This window comes from Pongo pygmaeus, chromosome 5, assembly GCF_028885625.2.
Source record: "Pongo pygmaeus isolate AG05252 chromosome 5, NHGRI_mPonPyg2-v2.0_pri, whole genome shotgun sequence".
Classification (NCBI taxonomy): domain Eukaryota; kingdom Metazoa; phylum Chordata; class Mammalia; order Primates; family Hominidae; genus Pongo; species Pongo pygmaeus.
Genome location: NC_072378.2, coordinates 42,525,269 through 42,551,299, shown reverse-complemented (window position 1 = coordinate 42,551,299; position 26,031 = coordinate 42,525,269). Strand labels below are relative to the sequence as shown.

Sequence of the window (26,031 nt, the reverse complement as noted above, 5' to 3'; positions counted from 1 at the left end):
ATTTTTCCCCTAATTTTCTCCCTCCCACTCCTGAATGTATGTATGTATGTATATATTTATTTATTTATTTATTGGAGACAGGATCTGGCTCTGTCACCCAGGCTGGAGTACAGTGGCACAATCTCGGCTCACTGCAGCCTTCACCTCCCAGGCTCAAGCGATCCTCCCACGTCAGCCTCCTGAGTAACTGGGAGCACAGGTGCATACCACCATGCCCTGCTACTTTTTCTATTTTTTGTAGAGACAGGGTTTCACCATGTTGGGCAGGCTGGTCACAAATTTCTGAGCTCAAGTGATCCGCCTACCTCAGCACCCATCCCAAAGTGCTGGGATTATAGGGGTAAGCCACCACACCTGGCTTCCACTCCTGAATTTTCATTTACTCCCCACACCTCCCCCACACCCAGCTGAAGTGAAGACTCAAAGCCCAGAAGAAAGAGCATCTTTGAAAAAATGGTCACAACTGCTCCAGCCTGTGTGTTTCCCCGGGTTCCTGTAGCAACCAGGTAGCTGTAATTCAGGGACAGAGCCAAGAAAACCTGCCTTGGACAGGCAGATCTCTGAGTTGGGTATTCTTTTTTTTTCTTTTTGAGACAGAGTCTCGCTCTGTCGCCCAGGCTGGGGTTCAGTGGCGGGATCTCGGCTTACTGCAAGCTCCACCTCCTGGATTCACGTCATTCTCCTGCCTCAGCCTCCCGAGCAGCTGGAATCACAGGTGCCCGCCAGCAGGCCTGGCTAATTTTTTGTATTTTTAGTAGAGATGGGGTTTCACCGTGCTAGTCAGGATGGTCTCAAACTCCTGACCTCATGATCTGCCCACCTCGGCCTCCCAAAGTGCTGGGATTACAGGCATGAGCCACTGCTCCTGGCCCCCTTTTTTCTTTTTGAAGAGGGGTCTCACTATGTTGCCTGGGCTTGTCTTGAATCCCTCGGCTCAAGCGATCCTCCCACCTCAGCCTCCTGAGTATAGGGGATTACAGGCATTTACCACCACACCTGGCAAAACATCCCATCCTTATCTTGCTAGTAGGATTATAAATCTCTTGAAGGAGCTATGTTTGTTTGTTATCCCTTACTGGGCTACTCCCTAAAAACAGATATGGTGATTCTTAATGTTTTAAATTTGGTAAAATTTAAATCCCAAGGGATACCCCAAATTTGCACCTAAGAATGCTCCTGTCCACATCACACAGCCCCCCACATGTGACACACACATCACAGAGAATACACCTCCAACCACCCCACATGCATCACCTTCTCTACATTCAGCCCCGAAGCACTCTTTTGTGTTCAAAGTCAAAGGTCACCTCTGTGATGCTGCCTCTGAGTCAGACGCCTATAGGTGTCTTCTACAGAAATCTGTTCATAACTTCTCTTAGCATATTTTATTATAACGATGTTTGTCTGTGTGTCTCACCATTAGCCTATGAGTTCCTTGAGGATGAAAACCGTCTTCTTTGTACATCTAACATCTAGCATTAGTACATAGTAGGCGCTCAGTAAATGCTTGTTGAAGGGAGGCGTCAATCAATGAAATGAAAAGCACACAAGTAGGCTCCAGGGTCCCCCAGGGCAGAATGGATGTGTGATTGCAGCACTGGGATTGAAGCTGCAGCCACCGGATCTGCAGGATTCCATAAGAGGCCTGGGAAAGCTCCGCTCTGCCTCAGAGTCCACGTCCAGAAGAGCATGGACTGGAGAAGCTCAGTGGGGAAAGCTGGGAAAAGCTGGGAGAGGAGCCAGAAGGGCTGGGGGTCACCCGACAGCAGAGGGATGTTGAACAGTGCCCCCCAGCAAGGAGTGCTGCAGCCAGCTGTCACTCAGAGGGGCCAGGAACCATCCTTCACTGTTCCTGGCTCTGGACTCCCCCTTCTGCTTCTCTGCTGCCACCATGGACCCCAAAGAGGCGAGCTAAGCCTCTGAGTTCATTAGATTCTATCTAGGGTTAAGACAAGAACACCACCAACAGGCACCACCATACCACTCCACCCACTAGTGCAGAAGCAGCCGGGCGGTGCGCTCAGCCGGCTGCCTCAGCGGCCTGGTCAGCCCCCTCCTCGTCTTGCTCGCCATTCTGGAGCCTGCGCACGATGCGGGTAAGGTCCAGGCTTCGTGTCAGTGTGTCCAGGAGCATCTGGTCCTTCTGGACACCCTCTATAAACTCTTCCAGGGAGAGTTCCCCTGGGATAGAGAAAAAGGGAATCAGGGGTAGGAGGGTGTTCATTTCTGCAGTCCAGAGCACAGAACCGGGTTCTTGCCAGGGGCAGGGACAGAGCCCCCGTGAGGAGAATTGACCTGCGGGTGCAGCAGGCAGATGAACCCAGAGCCCAGATTCTGGTCCAGGAGCCCCTAAAAGCCAACTTTATGGCTGGGACAGAGGCAGGTGGAGGAGGTGACCAGCACAGGCGCCTTTGGGCCTCCTCCTCCCCTCCTCCCCTCCTCCCCTCCTCCCCCTCTCCCCTAGTGACCTTCCACCCCTGGTGACCCCACATCCATGGTGACCCCTCCCCTGGGGAGCCCCTCCTCGGCCCCCTCACCATCCCCGTTGACGTCAATCTTGGAGAACACAGTATCGGTGAACTCCTCTGCAGTCATGGTGGTATCGCTGCAGGGGTTAATGGCGCGAATGGCCTGGTAGGGATTAGAATGGGCAGAAGTGAGAGGGGCCCATCCTTGTTCTATCTCAGGGGTGGGAGTGGGGACGGTCAGAGCTTGTCTGGCTCCCAAGAGCAGTGAGGAGTAGAGTGCAGGGTACCCGGGGGCCTAGGCAGAGCTGGGACTCAAGAGTCAAACTTCTATCGTCTTTTGGTATTGATGAGGAAACTGAGGCTCAGGAAGGGAAGGAACGTGGCCTGGGTCACGCAGCTGGTGAGGGCCACAGCTGCACCAGGATCCTCAGTCCCACAACCTGTCTCAATCCTGAGATTGCTGTTCTAACCCTGGGCTTTCAGCTCCGGTCCCACCCCAGACCACTGCCCACAGCCCTGGCCGGGCCCTCTGCACCTGGATGATGGTGAGCAGCTCGTCGCGGTCAATGCAGCCGTTGCCGTCTACATCGTAGAGCTTGAAGTACCAGCGGAGCTTCTGTTCCACCTTCCCCTTGAGGACCAGGCTGAGCGCCGCCACATACTCCATGAAATCAATGTAGCCGTCCTGGGCGATGGGCATGGCCGCCGTGAGCCCACCCGGGCCCCGCCCACTCCAGCCTTGGGCCCCGCCCATCATAACCCAAGGCTCCGCCCATCTCGGCAAGCCCCAGGAGATGCTGAGGGGAGACCCGGACCCTCGGAGATGCGGCCAGGGAGGCCAGTCCTGTCTCCGCCGTGAACTATCTGTCTTCCTAGACGCCCTGTATAGCCCACCCTGCCTACCCCAGAGGCTGCCAATCAAATCTAATAAGCCAGCACCCACTGGGGTGTGAATGGCTGGCGCTGTCTGTTCACAGGCATCTGGGTTTTAGCGAACGCTGCCTGCTTCCCTGTGATTGTCAAGCATGAGCCTTTCCAGTTAGGGGAAATGGGAGACGTGTGCGTAGGTGGGAGGAGGAAGAACTGCACCCCCAGGGGTGGGAGCGTGGTTTGGGTGAGCTTTTGGGAGTTTCTCACCCTGCTGCCTGAGGGGCTTAGGCCCCCGGAAGACCTTAAACACTCTGAACCCCACAGTGGGCTCATTCAGTCCCAACCCACCTCCCAGGCCTGTCATCAGTACAGAACCCAGAGAGGCCCCTAGACAGCACAGCTTGAATAAGCAAGAAAACTGCTAAAGAGGTTTCCTCTGGGGGAGGGGACAACGGGTGAGGATACTTTTGCTCTTCATTTTTTATCTTTCTGTATTGCTGGAAATTTCTACAATGAGCTGGATTGCTTTTGCAGGTTTTTGTTTTTGTTTTTGTTTTTGTTTTATCTCTGAAAAGGGGCAATGGAAAAGGTGTGGATTTTTGTGCCAGAAAGACCTAAATCACCTTGGATAAGTCACATGACCTTGAGTCTCCGTATTCCCAGCTATAAAATGGAATGACAGTGTGCACTTTTCAAGATTGTGGTATGCATTAGATTCGATGAAAATATATAGCAATACTAACTTTTCTTAGTGCTCTCCATGGACTTCCTAGGCTGAGTGCTTTATTCATTTTACTCATTTAATCTCACGGCCACCCCCCAAGAGGTGAATATTTTTGTCTCTAGTTTGAATGAGAAAGCCAAAGTTGAGAGAGATTAGGCCAAACAGCTAGTGAGTGACAAAGCCTCACCTAGAAAACTGGGTCTCCTAAATCATCCTATATCAGTATTCAAATGCAGATGGAGATTTACATTGATTTGTGTGCACCTGTGTGATTGTCAGACAAACCCAAGCCCAGACAAACATTTGAAGTAAGCAAAGCAAATGGCCTGTCCCCCAGGTTTCACTCCCCATTCACACTCTGTACTCCCCAGCCCTGCACATCTGGTGCAATACCCAAAGCTACAACAATTTTTTAGTGCAAGGGCTGGCAAACTTTTTCTGTAAAGAGCCAAAGAGTAAATATGCAGCTTTGCAGCCAAACACCCTCTGTCATTTTACGTGAAAGCAGCCATAGACAATTCTCTACGTAAATAAATAGATGTGGTGAGTTCTAATAAAACTTCATTTACAAAAACAGGCCTGTGTGCTGTCATTTGCCTATCCCTGTTTTATTTAACTCCTCTCTGTATCAAAACTTCTGGACAGGTGCAGTGGCTCACACCTGTAATCCCAGCACTTTTGGAGGCCGAGGCAGTTGGATCACCTGAGGTCAGGAGTTTGAGACCAGCCTGGCCAATGTGGTGAAAACCTGTCTCTACTAAAAATACAAAAATTAGCCAGGCGTGGTGGTGGGTGCCTGTAATCCCAGCTACTCAGGAGGCTGAGGCAGGAGAATCGCTTGAACCCAGGAGGTGGAGGTTGCAGTGAGCCGAGATCGTGCCATTGCCCTCCAGCCTGGGTGACAAGAGCAAAACTCCATCTCAAACAAAACAAAACAAAACAACAACAAAACTTCCCAATCCTGTGTTCCGTCTCCTAGCCAATCTGCTAAACTGCTCCATGCTGATGACAATGGGTCAAGACAGTATTATGCAAAGTGTGATTGTGTACCATGTGTGTAGATGAGGCAGGTTGGGTGTTACAAAGTCACTCTTCATTTCAGTATTTGCAGAGTTAAATTGATGTGTATTATAAAATAACTAGCCATTAAACTCATGATTTCTCATATATTCATTCACTCATACAATGAATATTATTAAGCACCTGCCACAATCCAGGCACTGTCCTAGGAACCAGGGATTCAACTGTGAACAAGACAAAAATCCCTGCCCACATGGAGCTCACATTCCAGCAGGGGGAGACAGGTGATAAACGTAATGGTGAAATGTTATTTAAATCTGGTATTGGAAGACGACAGGTGCTTGGGTGGAAAGGTGGGGCTAGGAAATGCATAGGTGGGAACCAGTCCCAGTTTTAAACAGAGTTTAAACCAGAAGATCAGGGCAGGGGTTAGTGGGGAGACTTCTAAGCAGAGACTTGCAGCAGAGGAAGGTGTAAGCCGAGCAGAATTCTTGGGGCAGACAGGGTCCCAGGCAGCACAAAAGCCCTAAGGTGGGGGTGTGTGTGGCATACGGGAGGAGGCCAGACTGCCTAGAAACAAGAGGTTGATTTACTTTCAGTGGAAAGACAAGGGTCAGGTTTGGGACAGTACAGGTGGTGCTCGCATGTGACACACATTAAGACATGGTTGGCTCAGCATGGTGGCTCACGCCTGTAATCCCAGCACTCTGGGAGGCCGAGGTGGGCAGATCACCTGAGGTCAAGAGTTTGAGACCGGCCTGGCCAACATAGTGAAACCCCATCTCTACTAAAAATACAAAAATTAGCCAGGCATGGTTGTGGGCGCTTGTAATCCCAGCTACTTGAGAGGCTGAGTGAGGAAGAAGAATCGCTTGAGCCCAGGAGGTGGAGGTTGTAGTGAGCCGAGATTGCACCACTGCACTCCAGTCTGGGCAACAGAGCGAGACTCCATCTCAAAAAAAAAAAAAAAAAGACATGGTTAGGCAAATACAGGGTCGATGTGCCCCAGAGTTGCCCTCCCCGACCCCCCACCGGTGTCATATGTGTGACTCTAAGGGTCCTTCTGCAGACATGTCTTAACCCAAAGGGTTTTCTTAGCAGGTGAGAAGATGAGATATGTCGGTGTTTGGGGGTAAGGTGTGAGGCTCAACCATCCATTCGTCCTTCCCCTCCTGTTCAGGAGTTATTCCTTCTTCGGGAGCATTTTGAGTGTTGAACGTGATGACGCCATCCCTCCCAGTCTCCGTACACAGGCTCTGGACTCTGCTCACCTGCTCCCACTTTGGGAAAGCCCTTGGGCTCCCTCATACCACACTTGAGGTTGGGACTCAAAGCCCATAATCTACTTTGGTCCCTTATCCTCAAATATTAGTGAGTTTTAAATAGCCACTGAGCCCCAGCTTTCCCAAGAAGCCCCACCCATGATGGTGCCTAGACCTGGGCAGCAAGGGAAAGAACCTCTCCTGGGTCTGCGGAGGACACGCGGCAGCGCCTCATTGCGTCCTCACTTTTCAAGTGAGGGGCCACAGGGTGGGGAGCCACTTTTGCAGATTTGAATTCTTCCACAACTATGTCTTGACCAAATAGTTCCAAATGAATGGAAGATTTACTATGAAAACCAACAAACATCTTAACTAATGCTCCCGACATCCACGGCATCATGAATATACTGGGACTGAGAGGGGAAATGATGGGCTCAAGGTCACCCAGCTGATGAAAGCTAGGGACCCAAACTCACGGTCCCAAACTCGCATCTCAGTGACCCCTCTAGCTTATCAATTAGGAAGTCCTTACCTAATGCGTCCAGGTGGCTACTGGGGAGACACAATTTGACCACTGTGTGGACCTTCAGGCTCACTTGAGAAAAGGTGATCTGAGGTTACTGGGTATTTTGAAGTTGGGAGCATTCTGGATTCTCCAGGGACCAGGCATCCCTGTCTGTCTCCAGTCCTCATGTCCACAGAACATTATAAGTGGCCTGCCCATGCCAGACAGCGAGGCTGGAGAATCATCATCTTGCTCCCTGCTCTCTGCCCCTCCACCCACATCCTTGGGAGCTTCAAAGGGTGTTTGCAAAAGCACCACGTATAGGACCAGCACGTCGCAGGTGTTTAATGACCATCTTGGAAGTGTTTACACTGGTTTTGGAGTAAACCAAGATATGCCTGTGGCAGAGGCAGAGGAAGCCACTGGATTCAGCCTCAGATTACACTAATGTATGGGCCTCTCTGTCTTGCCCTAGTAAGTGAGGGCAGGGACAATGTCTGGTACATTTCTAACCCCCCAGTGCCTGATTCACAGTTGGTGCTCATTAAAGCACAAACATTAGATCCGTTGAAACCTTAGTGTCAAAAGACTTTAGTGTCAAAAGTCTCAAATAAACAAATGACTGTATAAATGAAGTTGCTCCCCAGCGGACACTTCTATGCTCCTCTCTGCTCTTCCTCACCCCCAGCTGGTCAGGCTTCCAGAGGGGTCCCTCCAGCTCTTCCCCCCTCCCTGCCACTGGGCCCCTGCTCACCTTGTTGAAGTCAAAAGTCTCAAACATCTGCTCCACGTACTGGCTGGCCGACGGGCTCAGGTTCTTGAGGCCGAAGAACTGGCGGAACTCATAGAGGGTGAGTTGGCCAGAGGGGCACTCAGTCATGAACTTCTTGTACCACTGGTGGCACTCGGTGCTGCTCAGTTCCTCCACTGACTTTCCCTCCATCACGTTGCCCATTGCTCAGGACTTCAGGGGGCTGACGCCTGAGATGAACAGGTCCTGTTCGCTGCTCCTCGCCCAAAGGTGTCTTGGCTGACAATGGGGCCGTCCTCTCTCACAGGCCTGAGTCCTTCAGGCCTGAGCAAAGAAGGGCCTGATGGATCAGATGGTACCGGGAAATGTGGAGAGGAAGAGAACAGAAGGAAGAAGATGATGGCCCACACTCAAACTCACAGATGCCAGAGAACTGGTGTTAAGAGTCTCCACTAAATCCTTGCAGCCCCAGTGGAGACTGTACCCTGGAGAAGAGAGTTGAAAATAGAACAAGGCTTAGAGAAGCAGAGTCCTTAGGATTACAGCCTTGAGCTGTAGGTGAGAGGATTTTTTAACCCAGTTTGCAATCGTCTAATCCCTTCTTACCACCACGGAGTGGGTGTCAGCCAGAAGCCGCTCTGATCCTATGACCTTTGAGACCTTCTTCTCCTGGTTTGAGTGGATTCACAATGGTTTTGGATTCTGCCCTCAATCATGGAATTGAGGTATATATGAGATAGAGCTGGCTTCTTGTCCGGAGATGGCCAACTGTGGGCTCTTGACAGGGCTGCTGTGTACAGTTATTCAGGCTGTGCACTGCACTTGGCCATCACAACTGAGGGGGTCCAATCATACCATGGATGTGCTAACATATGAGGGCACCTGGGTGGATGCAGAGTCTGTGGGCTTCCAAGATAAGCCTTGAACAGCCAGAGAGAACCCCCTCCTACATTAGCCTGCACCAGTACACAGAGACGTGCACACACATACACACACTCGTACACACTGGTCCTGTTCTGGCCACACTCTCATGTTCCTGAAAGTTGCATCTCTCCCATCTTGAGAGCCCTGAATTCATCCTTCCATCTGATTCTGAGCCTCACATCATCACCATCACCTACTAGGGGCAGAGGGCGGGGGACATGGAGTGTGCGCCTGGTGCCCGGGGGTATGTGTGAGTGTGAGAGTGCAGGCACACAGGTGCACGAGTGAGCTGCTACCTGCTGGTCCCGGAAAGCTCCCAGGCCAAGCCTGGGGGCCTGTCTATGCAGCAACAGCTTTCTCTGATGCCTGGTGGGATGCGTATTCCCTGGCCACACACTTAAAAGCTGGCTCATTTATGGAACCAGCATTTGGGTGCAGGCACACTTAACCCGGATGCTGCCAGGAAAGCTTAAAGCCAGCACTTGCCCTGCTCTGTCTTTTTCTCGTTTGCCTTCCTCCTTTACACATGGGCCACACCCAGGTCTCCTAACTCATCTACAGGGAACCACTGCCCATATTTCTGCTTTCCCTGCTTGGATGCTTGGTCAAGTTGTGCACTGATACACGATTTATATGATTTATATAAATAATATATAATTACATGTAAATCGATTTATATAAATATACAGTTTATACAATATATAACATATATCAAATATATGTGCATACATATCTCAGAATGGGCTAGGTTATGCTACAGTAACAAACCACTCTAAAATCTCAGTGGCTGAAAACAACACAAGCTTGTTTCTTGCTTACATTACTGGCTGGGTGATCTTGAGCAAGTAACTTAACCTCTCTGGGCCTCAGTTTCCTCATTCTTAAAATAGGAATAATGGTGCTCATCTCATAGGGCTGTTAAGGGGAGTAAGTGGGGCTGGGCACGGTGGCTCACGCCTGTAATCCCAACATTTTGGGAGACCGAGGCAGGTGGACCACTTGAGGCCACGAGTTTGAGACCAGCCTGGCCAACATGGTGAAACCTCGTCTCTACTAAAAATACATAAATTAGCCAGGCGTGATGGTGCACACTCCTGTAATCCCAGCTACTTCAGAGGCTGAGGCAGGAGAATCGCTTGAACCCAGGAGGCGGAGGTTGTAGTGACCCAAGATCGCACAACTGCACTCCAGCCTAGGTGACAAAACGAGACCCTATCTCAAAAAAAAAAAAAAAAAAAGTATGTGAGTTAATATAAGAAAAGCATTTAGAACGAGGTCTGACCCAGAGTAAGTGCCCCATAAATCTTGGCTATGATGTTATGATTTTGTATCTATTACAGCAGCATGTCTGGTGTGCTGTTCACTACAATCTATGTGCGCTTATACTGCATCTTGGACACAGCAGCATCCCTAGGTTAGAGTCAATCGTGCTCTTGTCTCTTTAGCCCCATTCACTCTGGGCCCTGGATGGCTAGAAGGGCTATGTGTATGAACAGACATCCAACCTGCCTCACACAGACCACCTACCAGCTGTAGTCAGGCCCTAGGGAAGGTGGAGACCTTTGTTAAGCCTTATCAGATCCAGGCTCACGCCTGTAATCCCAGCACTTTGGGAGGCTGAGGCGGGTGGATCACAAGGTCAGGAGTTCGAGATCAGCCTGGCCAACATGGTGAAACCCCATCTCTACTGAAAATACAAAAATTAGCCGGGCGTGGTGGTGGGCCCCTGTAATTCTGGCTACTTGGGAGGCTGAGGCAGGAGAATCACTTGAACCTGGGAGGCGGAGGTTGCAGTGAGCCGAGACTACGCCATTGCACTCCAGCCTGGGCGACAGAGAGAGACTCCATCTCAAAAAAAAAAAAAAATTATTCATAATGAACATATGTTGCTCACAAAATCAGAGAGGATATTTATTTTTGAAAAAGAGACCAACTGGGACTGTTGTACCTCTACTCCACATGAATTGATTGACGAAGGGTACACGGGGGTGGGGAGCTGGGTTCTCCCTGCTTCAGTCAGCTTCTCTACAACAAGTTAAGGGACGGGGAGAGAAGGACTCCTTCTGTGAACTTGCTTGGGGCCCAGCTGGAAAATGTGTCCTTGCTGAGGCCTCTCAGGCCCAAGATTGGGAAATGAAGAGGTTGGGGACAAGGCAGCAGCTCATCTTTCCCTTTCTATTTAAATCCCTCTCACTCTTCATGTGTGAGTGTAAATGCTACCTCCTCTGTGAAGCCTTCCCAAATCTCTCTCAAATATCTTCCTCCCGCAGCATACTGACATTTTGCTTATGTGTTGTGACAGTTAATTTTAGGACTGGATGAAGGGATACCCAGCAAGCTGGTAAAGCTTTATTTCTGGGTGTTTCTGTGAGGGTGCTTGCCGAAGAGAGTGGCATTTGAATTCATGGACTAAGTAAGGAGAATCTGCCTTCAGCCTATGTGGGTGGGCACCATCCAATTGGCTTAGGCCTGGATAGAAGAAAAAGGCAGGGGAAAGGTGAATTCTCTCTCTCTCTCTCTCTCTCTCTCTCTCTCTCTGTCTCTCTCTCTCTCTCTCCTGGAGCTGGGACACCCTTCTTCTCCTGCCCTTGGACTCCAGGACTTGCACCAGTAGCAACCCCTCCCCGTTCTCACATTCTCAGTCCTTCAGCTTCAGACCCAGAGTTATACCATCAGTTTCCTTGGCTCTGAACCCTTTGGGCTTGAACTGAGCCACGCTACTGGCTTCCCTGGTTCTCCATCTTCCAGACGGCATGTTGTGGGACTTCTCAGCCTCCATAAACGTGTGAGCCAATCCCCCTAATAAATCCTCTCTCACACCTCTATATATATCCTATTGGCTCTGTCTCTCTGAAGAACTCTGGCTAATGTGTGTGTTATATTAGTTTCCTATGTTGCATAACAAATAACCACAAAGTCAGCAGTTTTAAAACTACACACATTTATTATTATTATTATTATTTTATTTATTTATTTTTTTTTTGAGATGGAGTTTCACTCTTGTTGCCCAGGCTAGAGTACAATGACACGATCTCGGCTCAGGGCAACCTCCTACCTCCCAGGTTCAAGCGATTCTCCCGCCTCACACTCCCGAGTAGCTAGGATTACAGGCATGCGCCACCATGCCCGGGTAATTTTGTATTTTTAGTAGAGACGGGGTTTCTCCATGTTGTTCAGGCTGGTCTCAAACTCCCGACCTCAGGTGATCCACCCGCCTCAGCCTCCCAAAGTGCTGCGATTACAGGCATGAGCCACCGTGCATGGCCACACATTTATTATCTGACGGTTTCTATGGGCCAGGAGTCCAGGCACAGCTTAGCTGGTCCTCTGCCTAGGGTCTCACAAGGCTCCTCTCAAGGTGTCACCTGGGCTGTATTTTCATCTGGAGGCTCAGCTGGGGAAGAATCCACTTCCAACTTATTCAGGTTGTTGGCAGAACTCATTTTGTTGTGGCTATGTGACAAGGGAGCTAGCTTTTCACTTGACATTGCCTGGGGGCCACACTCAGGTCCTAGAGGCTGCCCTCCGTTCCTTGTTACACCAACTTCCTCACCACGCTGCTTATTTCATCAGTTCAGCAAGAAGAGTCTCTCTGCAATCTGTTAAAGTCTATATAACCTAACATAATCCATAGTGTGACATCCCATCACCTTTGCCATATTCTGTGGGTTAGAATCAAGTCACAGGCCTCACCCACACTCAAAGGGAGAGGATTTTACAAAGGCAGGAACAACAGGAGGTAGAAATCACTGGGGTCACCTTAGGGTCTATTATGACATTCACTCTTCTTTTTTTTTTTTTTTTTTTTGAGATGGCGTCTCCCTCTGTTGCCCAGGCTGGAGTGCAGTGGCACAATCTCGGCTCACTGCAAGCTCCGTCTCCTGGGTTCACGCCATTCTCCTGCCTCAGCCTCCCGAGTAGCTGGGACTACAGGCGCCCACCACCATGCCCAACTCATTTTTTTGTATTTTTAGTAGAGACGGGGTTTCACTGTGTTAGCCAGGATGGTCTCTATCTTCTGACCTCGTGATCCGCCCGCCTCTGCCTCCCAAAGTGCTGGGATTACAGGCATGAGCCACTGCGCCCGGCCGACATTCACTCTTCTACAATAACACGGACATAACATTCATTTCTTTTGCGGAAGTATTATATAGGCAACTCTTTCTTGCCAGCCTGCTCTAAGGAACCCAGCAAGCTCACAGAGGGTGGAGACCATTGTGTTATTTGTGTCTCGCCTGCCCCCAGCCCCTGGCACCACACATTCCACATTGTCATGCGCTAGTTATTCTGTTTGCCCCGCCCCCACTCATACTCCACCTTTCTCCTCCAGCTCTGAGCCCCAAGAGACTGACCCCACAGACTGCATCACCCAGACTCTGCTGCCCTCTGGTTTCAGGCTGGGTTCATCTGCTGAGAAGCTGGAGGAAGACTGGAGGGTGGAGAGGGAGAGGGGCAGGGACATTTGTTGTCCTCACTCCTCCCTGCCAGCTCAGGGTTGGAGCAGTGGTTATTTCCTTCCACCTTCAACCACTGCTCCTGCCATAGCTCTCTGGGCTCCTGTAATCACGGCTCCCTTTCTTTGCCCCACCAGGCATGATAAGGGCTTCCCTGTCACTACTGTCTGGGTACATCACCATTCCCTTAACTATGCTCACCTCCCTGTTAATAGTCCCCACATCAACTCTCCTAAATTACCTTTTTGAGAGTAACATTTGACTGACAGGCTTGAGCCCAGTAAAATATTGAGTGCATGCATGCACGCACATATGATTAAAGAAAGAATTCTTGGGGCCGGGCGCGGTGGCTCACACTTGTAATCTCAGCACTTTGGGAGGCCAAGGAGGGTGGATCACCTGAGGTCGGGAGTTCAAGACAAGCCTGGTCAACTTGATGAAACCCCGTCTCTACTAAATATACAAAAATTAGCCCGGTGTGGTGGCGGGTGCCTGTAATCCCAGCTACTCCAGAGGCTGAGGCAGGAGAATTGTTTGAACCCAGGAGGCAGAGGCTGCAGTGAGCCGAGATCGCGCCATTGTGCTCCAGCCTGGGCAACAAGAGCGAAACTTCATCAAAGAAAAGAAAAGAAAAGAGAAAAGAAAAGAAAAGAATTCTTAGGCTGGGCAGGGTGGCTCACACCTGTAATCCTGGCACTGTGGGAGGCCGAGGTGGGTGGATCACAAGGTCCAGAGATCGAGACCTTCCTGGCCAACACGGTGAAACCCCGTCTCTACTAAAAATACAAAAAAAAAAAAATAATTAGCCAGGTGTGGTGGCGTAGTCCCAGCTACTCGGGAGGCTGAGGCAGGAGGATGGTGTGAACCCAGGAGGCGGAGCTTGCAGTGAGCCGAGATCACACCACTGCACTCCAGCCTGGGCGACAGAGCGAGACTGTCTCAAAAAAAAAAAAAAGAAAGAAAGAAAGAAAGAATTCTTGAAAAGCTAAAACTGGATGAAACTATGCTTGTTCAATAGGTGGACAAGTCCCGTGGGGCAGGTATTATCATTGCCACATGAGACAAAAGGGGCTTGGGGCAGAAAATTTAAATCACCTGCTCAGGTTCACAAGCCTTTTAGTGGTGGTACCAAAGTTTTCCCACCTCATCATCATGCTATTCTCCTTAGCCTTCACACCCTGCATAAGGGCTGGATAGAGCCAGGGGGACCCCACAAGCCCCTCGCTCCAGCGCCATCTCCCTCAGCCCTCCCCTTGTGGCCCTCTGCCCAACAATTCCATTGACAGAGAGCTTGCTCCCTTTGAGGGAGGAGGGCCCCCACCCCTTGTCTCCAGCCCAGGGTGGGAATGGAATCCCCTGAGACAAGGATGCCAAGGCAAGGAGGACTGAGATCAACACCAAGGCCCCAAGGAAGCAGTATGCACAAGGTATGCGTGAGGGCACAGAGGGCCAGAGTACAGGTCACACAGCATACACAAGGAGAAAGATTGCTGCCTCCCCGGGTGCTCTGTCGGCAAGAATCCCTCCTGGGACAGAAGCCAGATCAGAGGAAGAGGCTCCACCTGGCGGAATGGGGCCGCGGGGAGGGAGTGGATGGGGCAGCTGCAGAGAGGTAGGAAGACGAGACAGGAGGGGCAGCGATCCAGGCCAGACTAATCCCCCTCCAAGGCTGCCTGCTTGCCCCTCCTCTCCGCAGAAACACAGAAGGACCCTCAGCACAGGTTCAGTTGTCTCCTGGGCCTATTTCACTCAAATCAAGGTGGTACCTTGGCCAGTTTCTTTAAAGGGTTTCTAAGGGCGTCCATGGAGGCTGCATTACCAAACTAAACCTCAAGAGGGAGCCCATTCTCCAGGGCAAGGGAGGAGGCGTCTGTTGTGGGAGTGAAGGCTCGTCATGGGGACCCTGCCCCTCACCCTACACAGGCTGTAGGATCTGGGAGGGAAGGGACGGTCCGTGTTAATATCTTTGCATCTTAAGGACACAGCCCACAGGGTCTGTTGGGTGACCGACTGATTGAATGAGCAAGACTTCTAGTTATACATAGACTGAAAACTTCCACTTAGCTCTGCTTCTTTTCAAAATCCCACTAAAATATGAATAAATGCATGTTTTAAAGACAAAAGGAGGCCAGGCGCAGTGGCTCACACCTGTTGTAATCCCAGCACTTTGGGAGGCCAAGGGGGGCGGATCACCTGAGCTCGGGAGTTGGAGACCAGCCTGTCCAACATGGAGAAACCCCGTCTCTACTAAAAATACAAAAATTAGCCGGGTGTGGTGGTGCATTCCTGTAATCCCAGCTACTCGGGAGGCTGAGGCAGGAGAATCGCTTAAACTTGGGAGGAGGAGGTTATGGTGAGCCAAGATCGCACCATTGCACTCCAGCCTGGGCAACAAGAGCAAAACTGTCTCAAAAAAGGAAAAAGGGGCTGGGCGCAGTGGCTCACGCCTGTAATCCCAGCACTTTGGGAGGCCGAGGCAGGTGGATCACCTGAGGTCAGGAGTTCAAGACCAGCCTGACCAACATGGAGAAACCCTGTCTCTACTAAAAATACAAAATTAGCAGGGCATGGTGGCACATGCCTGTAATCCCAGCTACTCGGGAGGCTGAGGCAGGAGAATCGCTTGAACCCAGGAAGCAGAGGTTGTGGTGAGCCGAGATCGCGCCATTGCACTCCAGACTGGGCAACAAGAGTGAAACTCTATCTCAAAAAAAAAAAAAAGAAAAGAAGAGGAAAAAAGACTGCAGATACAGGGGTTCTAACAAAATTTTGGAAAACAAGACAGATGGACAAGTGGTAACTGTCTTTCTTATGAGAGTGGAGAAAGTCGAAACCTAAATGCTTTCAAAGAGAAGGAGGCTGCGGAGCTTGGGACAAACCTATTCCTGCCGCAGGAATAGGGAGGCAGAGGTACCAGGTGCCCCTGAAGGCTGGGACGCAGCACATGTGGAGCAGAAAATAGGACGGGCCAAAGTTTGTATAAGGAACACTTAGCTTCTCCGATGCCCTCCGCCAGGCAGCAGAACCGGCATCTCCCGGCATCAGTCCCCTCCTGACCCTGATTGAAGGTTCTTCTGGAGATTTGGGCCAGAGAGGCCCTAGTGTCTATGCACAGCCTCAGGAAGAGACATGTGCCATTCTGTAAATGGAGCGTTAAAAGAAAGTCTACATATGGAGAGTGAGAAAAACACCATGTGCCTTCCCCCACCCCAGCTCCTTCCTGTGGCTGGCTCCTTGAACACTGATGACCAAGCAGAAGGAGAGACCTGGTACAGATGCCAGATGGTCTGAGGCCAGTCAAGGCTCATCAGGCATTTGAGGAAAACCTCTAACTCGAAAGAGAGCCTACAGCAAGCCAAGAGGAAAATGCGGATTCTATGCTGTTAGGGTTGCCTCAAGGGGTCTCCACTTCCCTCCACACTGCTTACCATCTTCTCCACAGAACAGCCTGGCCTGTGTTGTGGGCTGCTTGTCGGGGTCTCTGGACACCAGTCTCTCCTTCCCACACCAACCCCAACCTCTCCTGCACAGGAATTATGCCCCACAGAATACACCACCATACCTACAGAGGGACGAGACTCCTAGGAATGAAACCAGCTGAATTCACCCTGTGGTGTGCTGGTAAATGTTTAATGATGAGCTCTCTGGAAAAAAGAAACTCCAATTTGTAGGCATTTGCTCACTTCTGTGGTGTAAATGCTCCCACCACAGCTGATTTCAAACTGCCAACAGGAAGTCACTGATTGTGGGCCGGGCGCGGTGGCTCACACCTGTAATCGCAGCACTTTGGGAGGCCGAGGCGCGCAAATCACGAGGTCAGGGGATCGACACCATCCTGGCTAACACGGTGAAACCCCATCTCTACTAAATATACAAAAAAAAAAAAAAAAAAGCTGGGTGTGGTGGCAAGCACCTGTAGTCCCAGCTACTCGGGAGGCTGAGGCAGGAGAATGGCGTGAACCCAGGAGGCAGAGCTTGCAGTGAGCTGAGATCGCGCCACTGCACTCCAGCCCGGGCGACTGAGCAAGACTCCGTCTCAAAGAAAAAAAGGAAGTCACTGATTGTGGAGTAGGGAAGACATGGGCACAACCAGCTCTTACAAGCCAGTACAAGCTGGCTCCAGCACACCACTGGGGTACCCTCTGAATGGCAGTGACTGGGAACTCACTCAGGCCCCTGCTGTGAATCCAGTGCCCTCTGCCTCCATCCCCCTCTTCCATGCCCCATGACCCATGAGCTCAACTAGCCTCAGAGCCAGCTCTTCTAGACCAGAGGACACAGGAAGGATGGGAAATTCTTCCCCCACCAACCTACAAGTCAGAAGCAGCAGCTTTATGTAAAACTGGGTCTGGGAGGGGACCTAAAGACTGTGTTCATTCCCTGCATTCTTCCTCATTCTGCAGCAGCTGCTCCAACCAGGGTGAGATGACCTTGTAAGAGAGCAGGAGTCATGGCCAGTTGATGGATCTCTTCCTTTTTTTTAATTTTTTTTTTTTTTTTAATTTTTTTTTTTTTTTTGATGGAGTCTCACTCTGTCACCCAGGCTGGAGTGCAATGGCGTGATTTCAGCTCACTGCAACCTCTGCCTCCCGGCTTCAAGCAATTCTCATTCTTCAGCCTCACAAGTAGCTGGGATTATAGGCACCTGCCATCATGCCTGGCTAATTTTTATAGAGACGGGGTTTCACCATGTTGGTCAGGCTGGTCTTGAACTCCTGACCTCAGGTGATCCGCCCACCTTGGCCTCCTGAAGTGCTGGGATTACAGGTGTGAGCCACCACGCCCACCCTCTCTTCCTTATTTTTGGAGGGGTCCAAGCCTGGACCGTCGGGAGGCTGGAGCTAGAATGGGCTTTGCTTGGGACTCAGGCTCTGGAGAAGGGTTGAGGTTACTTTTGGGGTTAGGAAACTGAGAATCAAGTCGTTCCAAGTCTTCAGGAACCTCTGGACATAACCTTACTGTATAACATCCCCATGGCCTGTTTACCCACCCACAGCCACCCATTCAGATGCCAGGGAAAGGAAGGACAAACTTTAACTGCTGCTGAGAAGAGAGACCTCCCTTTATCATTGTCAGTAGGTGGGCATGGCACAGCTGTCTTAGCCTGAACACAGGTCGCTCCTCCTGCAGTGAGCAGCCCTTCCCCTTGGGGACCTGAGGTCACAGGGGTGAGGGTGAAGGGTTAGGGGCTTCTGTTTGGCTCAGGCTTAGGAGCGCCACAAGACCGAGTTGGCAGGAGGCACATCAAAGCGCTTGCGGGTGTGGTCAGTGTCCCGGCGGTACAGGTAGCCACAGGTAGGCTTCTGCAAAGTGTAGAAGGGGTTCAGGGAGTTGGAGTACTGGGAGGTGTAGAAATTGAACCTGAGCTTGTCCGGATTCTGCCCCTTAGAGTCCACCACAACCGGCACATAGGCTGCTGCCAGAGACTGCTCGCGGTCCTGCTTCCACGCCCAGGACAGGGACAGGTGTGGAGCCTTCACCCCCTTGCATGACGGTGTCTTTGGCCCATGACGCGGTACAGAGGGTTTCTGTGAGTCCTGGGAGGGGGGAAAGAAGGGGAGAGCTGAGGCACTGGATACTGGGACTTCAACTGCTATGCCAGGGGCAGAAGCGAGGAGAAGGAGCCACTGCTCAGAAGCCCCCAGAGCCACTCTGGAGCACTGCTGTGCTGACCATGGAGCCAGGGACCTCCAGAGCAGGGGAGAGCCATCAGGGTCCCCTGACCTGGCCCCCTGCTGCTGCAGAACTCTGCCTACCTACCAGAGGCAACTGCCAGCTCCCAGAGGCTAGGAACCTGGGGATCATCTTCAGTCCCTCCCCACCCCCCTTCCCCGCATCCAATCGTCTGTCCGCGTCCTTCTTATGGCTCCTGTGTGGCCCTCCCCTCCGTCTTCTCTGCCACTGCTCCGTCAGGCCTTCGACCTCTCTATCCTGCGGGGCCCCTCAAGCTTGCCCTCCACCAGGGCTTCCTGTCTCCCACCCTCCTGCTTGGTCACGCTGTGCTTCACACTCACAGAGTGAGACTCCATCTCAAAAAAAAAAAAAGAGTTTCGCTCTTGTTGCCCAGGCTGGAGTACAATGGCACGATCTCGGCTCACTGCAATCTCCGCCTCCCAGGTTCAAGCGATTCTTCTGCCTCAGCCTCCTGAGTAAGCTGGGATTACAAGCACCCACCACCATGCCTGGCTAATTTTTGTATTTTCAGTACAGACGGGGTTTCACCCTGTTGGCCAGGCTGGTCTCAAACTCCTGACCTCAGGTGATTCACCTGCCTCAGCCTCCCAAAGTGCTGGGATAACAGGTGTGAGCCACTGCATCCAGCCTACTCTGTCTCAAAAAAAAAGAATGTGGCTACCACTCTCCAGTCCCTCCAACCCTCCACCCACCCAGCATTTCAGCCACACAGTCTACCTCTTGTTCCCTGCTCACATCGGTATTTCCAGAGCCTGTACCTTGGCTCAGGTGTTCCCCAGCCTTGCGTGCCCTCCCTCCTGTGCACTAGGGAAATTCTGTCTTTCCCATTAGAGCTTCAGCTCCTTAATGGCAACTATCTCATACTCTTACCCTTGACATAACAGCCTCCAAAATCCTATTTACTGTTTTACTCCAGACGAATGCATTTAGAGAAAGCTTGATAAATGTTGGATCAATTGAACTGAATTCTAGTAAGGGGTACCCGCTCACTTTCCAGCCAGCCAGCCCATTCTATTTTAGAACATATCTCATTGTTACCAAATGTGTCTCCTACTCACCCATATCCACCTCGTCCTAACCACCACTCTTGGTTGATTACTTATTGGGGTCTACTCAATCTCTAGGAGGCCCCCATTGCCACATTTAGCACATCACATTGACATTTATTTATTCCTCTGTCACTAGCCTTCCTGTGACCAAGCTATCCTGTTCACCTTCAAATCCCCACACCATGTTTCAGGTACCAGCTGTACATTTTACTAGGGACTGTCCTCACCGTGACAGCACCACTAAAGGATGAGGCATCTGTAGGCAACCATCCATCCTGCGTGTGTGTCAGGCTGGATCTGTTCTGCTCCCCCAGGCTTCAGCTGTCAGGGGAATCCATTTCCTCTCCCCCAGCCTCACAGCCCTTCAGCCTCTAAGCACTGTGAGATAACCCCTAGGTACAGGGTTAGTGGAAGTTGAGCTCCTGCCCTCTTACAAAAGAAGTCTCCTTTGTTCAAATCATGATGTATTTCCTCTGTGTTTTGTTTTGTTTTGTTTTTTGTTTTTTGAGATGGAGTTTTGCTCTTGTTACCCAGGCTGAAGTGCAAGGGTGCAATCTCAGCTCACTGCAATCTCCACCTCCTGGGTTCAAGCGATTCTCTGGTCTCACCCTCCCGAGTAGGTGGGATTACAGGCATGTGCCACCACGCCTGGCTAATTTTGTATTTTCAGTAGAGATGGGTTTTCTCCACGTTTGTCAGGATGGTCTCAAACTCCCAACCTCAGGTGATCCACCCGCCTTGGCCTCCCAAAGTGCTGGGATTACAGGCATGAGCCACCTCACCCGGCCTCCACTGGGTTTAATTTACAAATTATCTGCCCAGCCCAAACTTGTCCAGGGCTTTTCTCCAAAGCAGGCTTTGTTCCTATTGGTTCCTACCCAGGTATATATGTGCCCTCAGTTTTGCAAATTTGCAGTTTTCGAAATTCTTCCTATTCTTCCAAGTTCAGCAGCAGACTTGAAACCTTCTCCAGGAACCCCTGAAGCCTCCTGCAACCCCTGCCCCATCTTGTCCTCTTCTGTGCCTTCTGGACCCCCTCTCAGGATGTGCTCCTTTGCTGGAGGGACTAAGGTGAGTCAGGCACACACATTTTGAAGAAGTCGTCATTCAGAGTCCTACAAGTGCCCTGGGACCACTTGCTGCAGTCTTGTCTCATCTTAGTCCCAATATAGTCCTTTGCTAAAGTCCCAGCAGGCTGTAAACGGCTCCAGCAGTCAGGACTGCGTCCTATACATCTCTTTGTCCCTAGAGCCTACCCCAGTGCTGGTGCACAGCCGCAAGAATGAGCAAGTGTTCTACAGCCTTCCCAGACTCTTCCAGGCTCAGCCCCAGGGCACAGGGGCTTACAGGCAGAGGGGCAAGCACTGGAAATGAACTGTGATAGTGATCATCAAAGATTGTTTTCTAGCCAGGTGTGGTGGATCACACCTGTAATCCCAACACTTTGAGAGGCTGAAGTGGGAGGATCACTTGAGGCTTGAGTTCAAGACCAGCCTGGGCAATATAGGGAGACCTTGTCTCTACAAAAAAAATTAAAAATTAGCCAGGCATGGTGGCATGCACCTATGATCCTAGCCACTTGGGAGGCTGAGGCAGGAGGATGGCTTGAATCCAGGAGGTCAAGGCTGCAGTGAGCTGTGATCACACCACTGCACTCCAGCCTGGGTGACACAGCGTGACCCCATCTCAAAAAAACCAAAAGATTCTTTTCCACTTCAGTTTGTAGCACCACACCAAACCCTGTCAGTGGATTACCTCTTCTAATCCTCACATTAACCCTTTGAGGAAGGTGTTACTGTTATTAGCCCCACTTGTAATTGAAAAAAACTGAAGAGGTCAGTCCCATGTCCAGGGTCACATGACTGGTGAGGAGCAAGGCTGGGATTTGAACCCAGGTCTTTCCACACCCTGTGCTCCATGACGTGTCTTGTGCCCACTGCTCTATGGTAGCAGGGCCTGCCAGGGGCCTGTGCATCTTCTATTTCTTTCTGTCCTCATTCCATCAACCCATTGAGCTCCTGCCAGGTGTGCTGTGTGGCAGATGATTAGCCAAGGCTGCCCTGCACAGCTTCCAGCTCACTGGAGGGCGGGGCAGCCAGATTTCCCAGTCTGGCAAGAACACTGTGGGGTTTTGACTGCTGGATTTGGGTTCTGGGTTCTTGGACCCTGCACGGACAGAACAACACACTGGGAAGTGTGAGGTCTATGCCATGAATCACATCTCTTAGCAGAGCTGAGGATAGGACATGAGTTGTTTCATTCATTCATTCGCAACCATTCCTGGGCACCTCTTGGATGCCAGGCTCTTGGTGTGAAGGTGACAAAGACACCACGCCTGAGCACAAGAGGGTCCCTGTGGAGTACGGTGGCTCAGCCTTGGTACCTCTGACTTTTTGGGCAGGACAATCTTTGTTAGAGGGGTTGTCCTGTGTCTTGCAGGATTATAGCGGTGGCCTCTACCACCAGATGCCAGTAGCACCCTCTCCCAGTTGTGACTACAAAAATATCTCCAGTCATCACCCAATGTCCCCTGAGGGCAGTGACAATCATCAGTGCTATAGGACCCATGGCAATCTCTTTATCCTTGATAGAGGCTGACATCCTGGCCCAGAGAATGCTCCCTTTCCTGGGCTGCAAGAAGTGGCTTAGGTTTCTTCGTGTTAAGGATGAGTCTAAGCGTGTGGGTTTTGTCCTCCTGACACCACAGAAGGACCATGAAGATGAGGGAGCTGCAGAGACCCCACCGCCCATCCCTGCTCCCCACTAACCCTTCAGCCCCAAGGCTGCATCAGCCTCTTGGCCATCTTGGGCTTATGGGGCTGGGGCCAGGGGTGACAGAGGCAGGTGCTTTTAGAATGGCTGGGGAACTGAAGAGAGCAGCCCACAGATGGAAGGGTGGCACTCTTTACTCACAGGATTGAGGATCTGCCAAATGTCAGGCATTAGCCACTCAGCTCTGCAAAAGCTCCTAAGAGCCATTTGAGACGTTGCCTCCACTTTTCAGATAAGGAATCTGAGGCTCAGAGGCATCGAAGCATTTTTCTGAGTTCACAGTTTGTAGAATAGCATGTAAGTAACTTGCAGAAGTCCCACAACTGGTTAGTGTGGGAACCAGGATTCAAACTCTCTCCTCCCTTTCTGCCCTAGCCCAGGCCCTGGCTTGGGCCCACCTGCCCTGGGTCCACACCTCAGCTGTGTTTAGGATGCTGCTGCTGCTGCAACATACAGGACTCTGGGAGCAGCAGGGGTAGGGGACAGCCAGGGTCCCCGGAACATCCAGGGATGAAGCCCTCACAAAAACTGGGACACAGACAGTCCAGGGGAAGAGGTGGAAGGGGAGGAGGAGGAGGAAGAGGAAGTTAGGCAGCACTAGCCTTCCCCTGCCCTTTCTAGGGGCTAAGCCAGCCTCCAAGTGACTAACCTCAGAGGGCTGAGGACACCCCATTACCTCCCCCAGGGCCTAGCACAGCCAGCTCTGGCTGAGGGTGGGGCCTAACTGCATACTTTCCAGGTTAACATCTGGTTTCTTTTAACTGGCTATTCTTTGCTCACATGCTCCTTGTCAAGTGTGCTGGGTGTGCGCACACCGTGTATGTGACTTTAGATCACTGGTTCTCAGCCAGGGATGATTCTTCCTCCAGAGGGCATTTGGCATGTTTGGAGACATTTTGGGTTGTCACACAGTGTGGGGTGGGTGCTACTGCCTTCCAGCGGGTAGGAGCCAGGGATGCTGCTACGTATCCTGCAATGGACAGCCCCCGCAACAAAGAATCATCAGCGCCCAATGCCAAAAGCACCAAGGTTGAGAAACCCTGGTTTAGAGGGTTAAGGAAGAAGCCCCGTCTCCCCTACCTGCTTCCCTCATTTCCATTCCACAGGGAGTGATGAAGTTACAGGACAAGTAGAGAGTCTCACCAGCCCCTCCCCTCCTTTGGGAATCCCATGATCCTATTTTCATTTGGGTTCTAAGCTAAAGCCAAAAGAAGGAATCTAGATAGAATTATCCCTCACTGGGCCAGCGTGGTGGCTCACGCTTATAATCCTAGCACCTTTGGGAGGCCAAGGCAGGAGGATTGCTTGAGGCCAAGAGTTCAAGACCAACCTGGCCCACATAGTGAGACCCCATCTCTATTAAAAAAAAAAAAAAAAAGAAAAAAGAGCCAGCACCGTGGCTCATGCCTGTAATCCCAGCATATTGGAAGGCTGAGGTGGGCAGATCACTTGAGCCCACGAGTTTGAGACCAGTCTGGGCAACGTGGCAAAACCCCGTCTCTACTAAAAATACAAAAAATTAGCTGGGTGTGGTGGCGCACGCCTGTAATCCCAGCTACTTGGGAGGCTGAGGCAGGAGAATCACTTGAATCAGGGAGGAGGAGGTTACAGGGAGGAGGAGGTTACAGGGAGCTGAGATCACGCCACTGCACTCCAGCCTGGGTGACGGAGTGAGACCTTGTCTCAAAAAGAAATATCCCTTCATAACCCCCATCCCCGCAGGCAGACCCCACAAAGGCCTTTTAGATGCACAGTACACATGTATTAATATGTACATATATACTAATATGCGTTTGTGCCTTATGCTGGGGTTTAGAGTGGGGAAGTGCATGACTCAAGGGTGGGGCTGAGTAGGGCAAGAAGATCTCATCTGTGATGTTACTACAGGTTTTCTAGGAAGGCACCCTGTCCTCTCAAATCCTCCAGGGCCATAGGCACATGGCTTTGTCCAGCAAGAATTTCCACCTGTAGCCTCCTCACTCTGGGGGAAGGCCTTGTGCCTTATTGAAATGCAAATAGCACTTGGGTGTGAAGGCTGGTGAGGGCCCCCAGGGGCACCTGGTGCTGTGGAATGTGCCTTGGCTTTGGTGTTTGAAGGTCTGAGCTCTGGGCCTGACCCTGCCTTACAGGTCAGGCAACCTTGGGCAAGTTGCTGAGCCTCTTTGATGTTCGGGGGGCCTCATCTGCAAAATGGGGATAATAAGGCTATCTAATTCACCAGCTTGTGGTGGGGTGCCATGAGTGCTGGGAACGGTAAAGGCACAGTGCAAATAGTCATTACTATCAGCCTCTCGGGCAGTTACACCGTGGTTTCACACACACACCTGTCTGAACCTATAGGACAGCATGTTTCCTTTTGGGGAGCACAGAGGCTTTGAAGGGAGTGGTTAGGAAGGCTGGGGGTAGGCCTCAGCTTCCTCATGTGGCTGGGTAACATGGGGGCCTGGAGCCAGCTACCCCAGTTCAAATTCCAGTTCCCTGCAGGGCCCGGTGGCTCACACCTGTAATTTCAGCGGGAGGGTGAGGTGGGAGGATTGCTTGAGCTCAAAAGTTCAAGACCAGCCTGGGCAACATGGAGAGACCTCATCTCTATCTTATAAAAAAGTAAAAAAAAAAAAAAAAAAAGGCTGAGCACAGTGGCTCACGCCTGTAATCCCAGCACTTCTGGGAGGCCAAGGCAGGAGAATCACTTGAGGTCAGGAGTTCGGGACCAGCCTGGTCAACATGGTGAAACCCCGTCTCTACTAAAAATACAAAAAAATTATCTGGGCATGGTGGCACGTGCCTGTAATCCCAGCTACTTGGGAGGCTGAGGTGGGGGAATCATTTGAACACAGGAGGCGGAGGTTGCACTGAGCCGAGATTGTGCCACTGCACTCCAGCCTGGGCAACAAAGGGAGTCTCCTCAAAAAAAAAAAAAAAAAAAAAAAAAAATTCCAGCCCTCTCACTCACTAGCTGCCTGATCCTTAGGCAAATTATAATCTCTGTACCTCAATTTTCCCAACTATAATGTGGGAATAACAAGAGCTCTACCTCATAGGGTTAATGTGAGGACTTAATGAGCTAGTCCATGTAAGGTGCCTAGACCTCTTAATCACTCAAACTTTAGCTACAATTATTACTTATCTCAAGTTTGCCTTGGAGATGGGGTAACACGAACCAAACAGTCCAGGACACATTTTGCAGCAGTGAAGGGGCAGAGGAAGCAAGATGGAGGGTGTCCTGTTACCTCTCTCCGTCTCCCCAGGGAGACTGCAGAGGTCCGACAGCTGGGGAGTTCAAGGCAGGCAGCGGCCCCAGCACCCAACTAAGCCTTTTGTAAGAGGACCCACCTCCCAGCCACACAGGTAAGGCTGGCTGGGGTTTTCATGCTCTTTCCTGCCCATCAGGCTTCTTGTGACCCTGAGCTGACCTTCCCCAGCCCTGTGATTGCACATCCTGGACCAGGGCCTTTCTTGATGGTGAGGTGGAACTTCTGGCGGTCAGGGAGGACTCTTGGCAAGATACTGAGAGTGCCAAGGTGGGAAGAACTTGTAT

General features: G+C 51.1%; 2 protein-coding genes across 3 annotated transcripts; both read right to left on the bottom strand.

Moving 5' to 3' along the window:
• Positions 1 to 1,370: 1,370 nt before the first annotated feature.
• Positions 1,371 to 18,473, bottom strand: GUCA1A (guanylate cyclase activator 1A). The gene is made up of 5 exons (XM_054493372.2): positions 18,340 to 18,473; positions 7,604 to 8,085; positions 3,004 to 3,153; positions 2,538 to 2,631; positions 1,371 to 2,181 (listed from the first exon to the last, which is right to left on the bottom strand). The coding sequence occupies exons 2-5, from the start codon at positions 7,802 to 7,804 to the stop codon at positions 2,021 to 2,023; spliced, it is 606 nt and encodes a 201-aa protein (XP_054349347.1). The 5' UTR covers positions 7,805 to 8,085; positions 18,340 to 18,473; the 3' UTR covers positions 1,371 to 2,020.
• Positions 18,017 to 26,031, bottom strand: CIMIP3 (ciliary microtubule inner protein 3). Of its 2 annotated transcripts, none has more exons than XM_054493373.2 (2): positions 25,827 to 26,031; positions 18,017 to 18,515 (listed from the first exon to the last, which is right to left on the bottom strand). In XM_054493373.2, exons 1-2 carry the CDS (start codon positions 25,929 to 25,931, stop codon positions 18,186 to 18,188), a joined length of 435 nt encoding a protein of 144 aa, XP_054349348.1. In that variant the 5' UTR covers positions 25,932 to 26,031; the 3' UTR covers positions 18,017 to 18,185. The 2 variants fall into 2 exon arrangements, with proteins under 2 accessions (XP_054349348.1, XP_054349350.1); XM_054493375.2 differs by lacking the exon at positions 25,827 to 26,031 and adding an exon at positions 19,543 to 19,701.

Coding starts and splice junctions, on each gene's coding strand:
- GUCA1A (XM_054493372.2), bottom strand. CDS start 7,804: ATGGGCAACGTGATGGAGGGAAAGTCAGTGGAGGAACTGAGCAGCACC. Junction 3,154..7,603: donor AGACTTTTGACTTCAACAAG/GTGAGCAGGGGC, acceptor CCCATCGCCCAG/GACGGCTACATTGATTTCAT. Junction 2,632..3,003: donor AGCTGCTCACCATCATCCAG/GTGCAGAGGGCC, acceptor AATCCCTACCAG/GCCATTCGCGCCATTAACCC.
- CIMIP3 (XM_054493373.2), bottom strand. CDS start 25,931: ATGTGCAATCACAGGGCTGGGGAAGGTCAGCTCAGGGTCACAAGAAGC. Junction 18,516..25,826: donor CTTACCTGTGTGGCTGGGAG/GTGGGTCCTCTT, acceptor CCCCCCTCCCAG/GACTCACAGAAACCCTCTGT.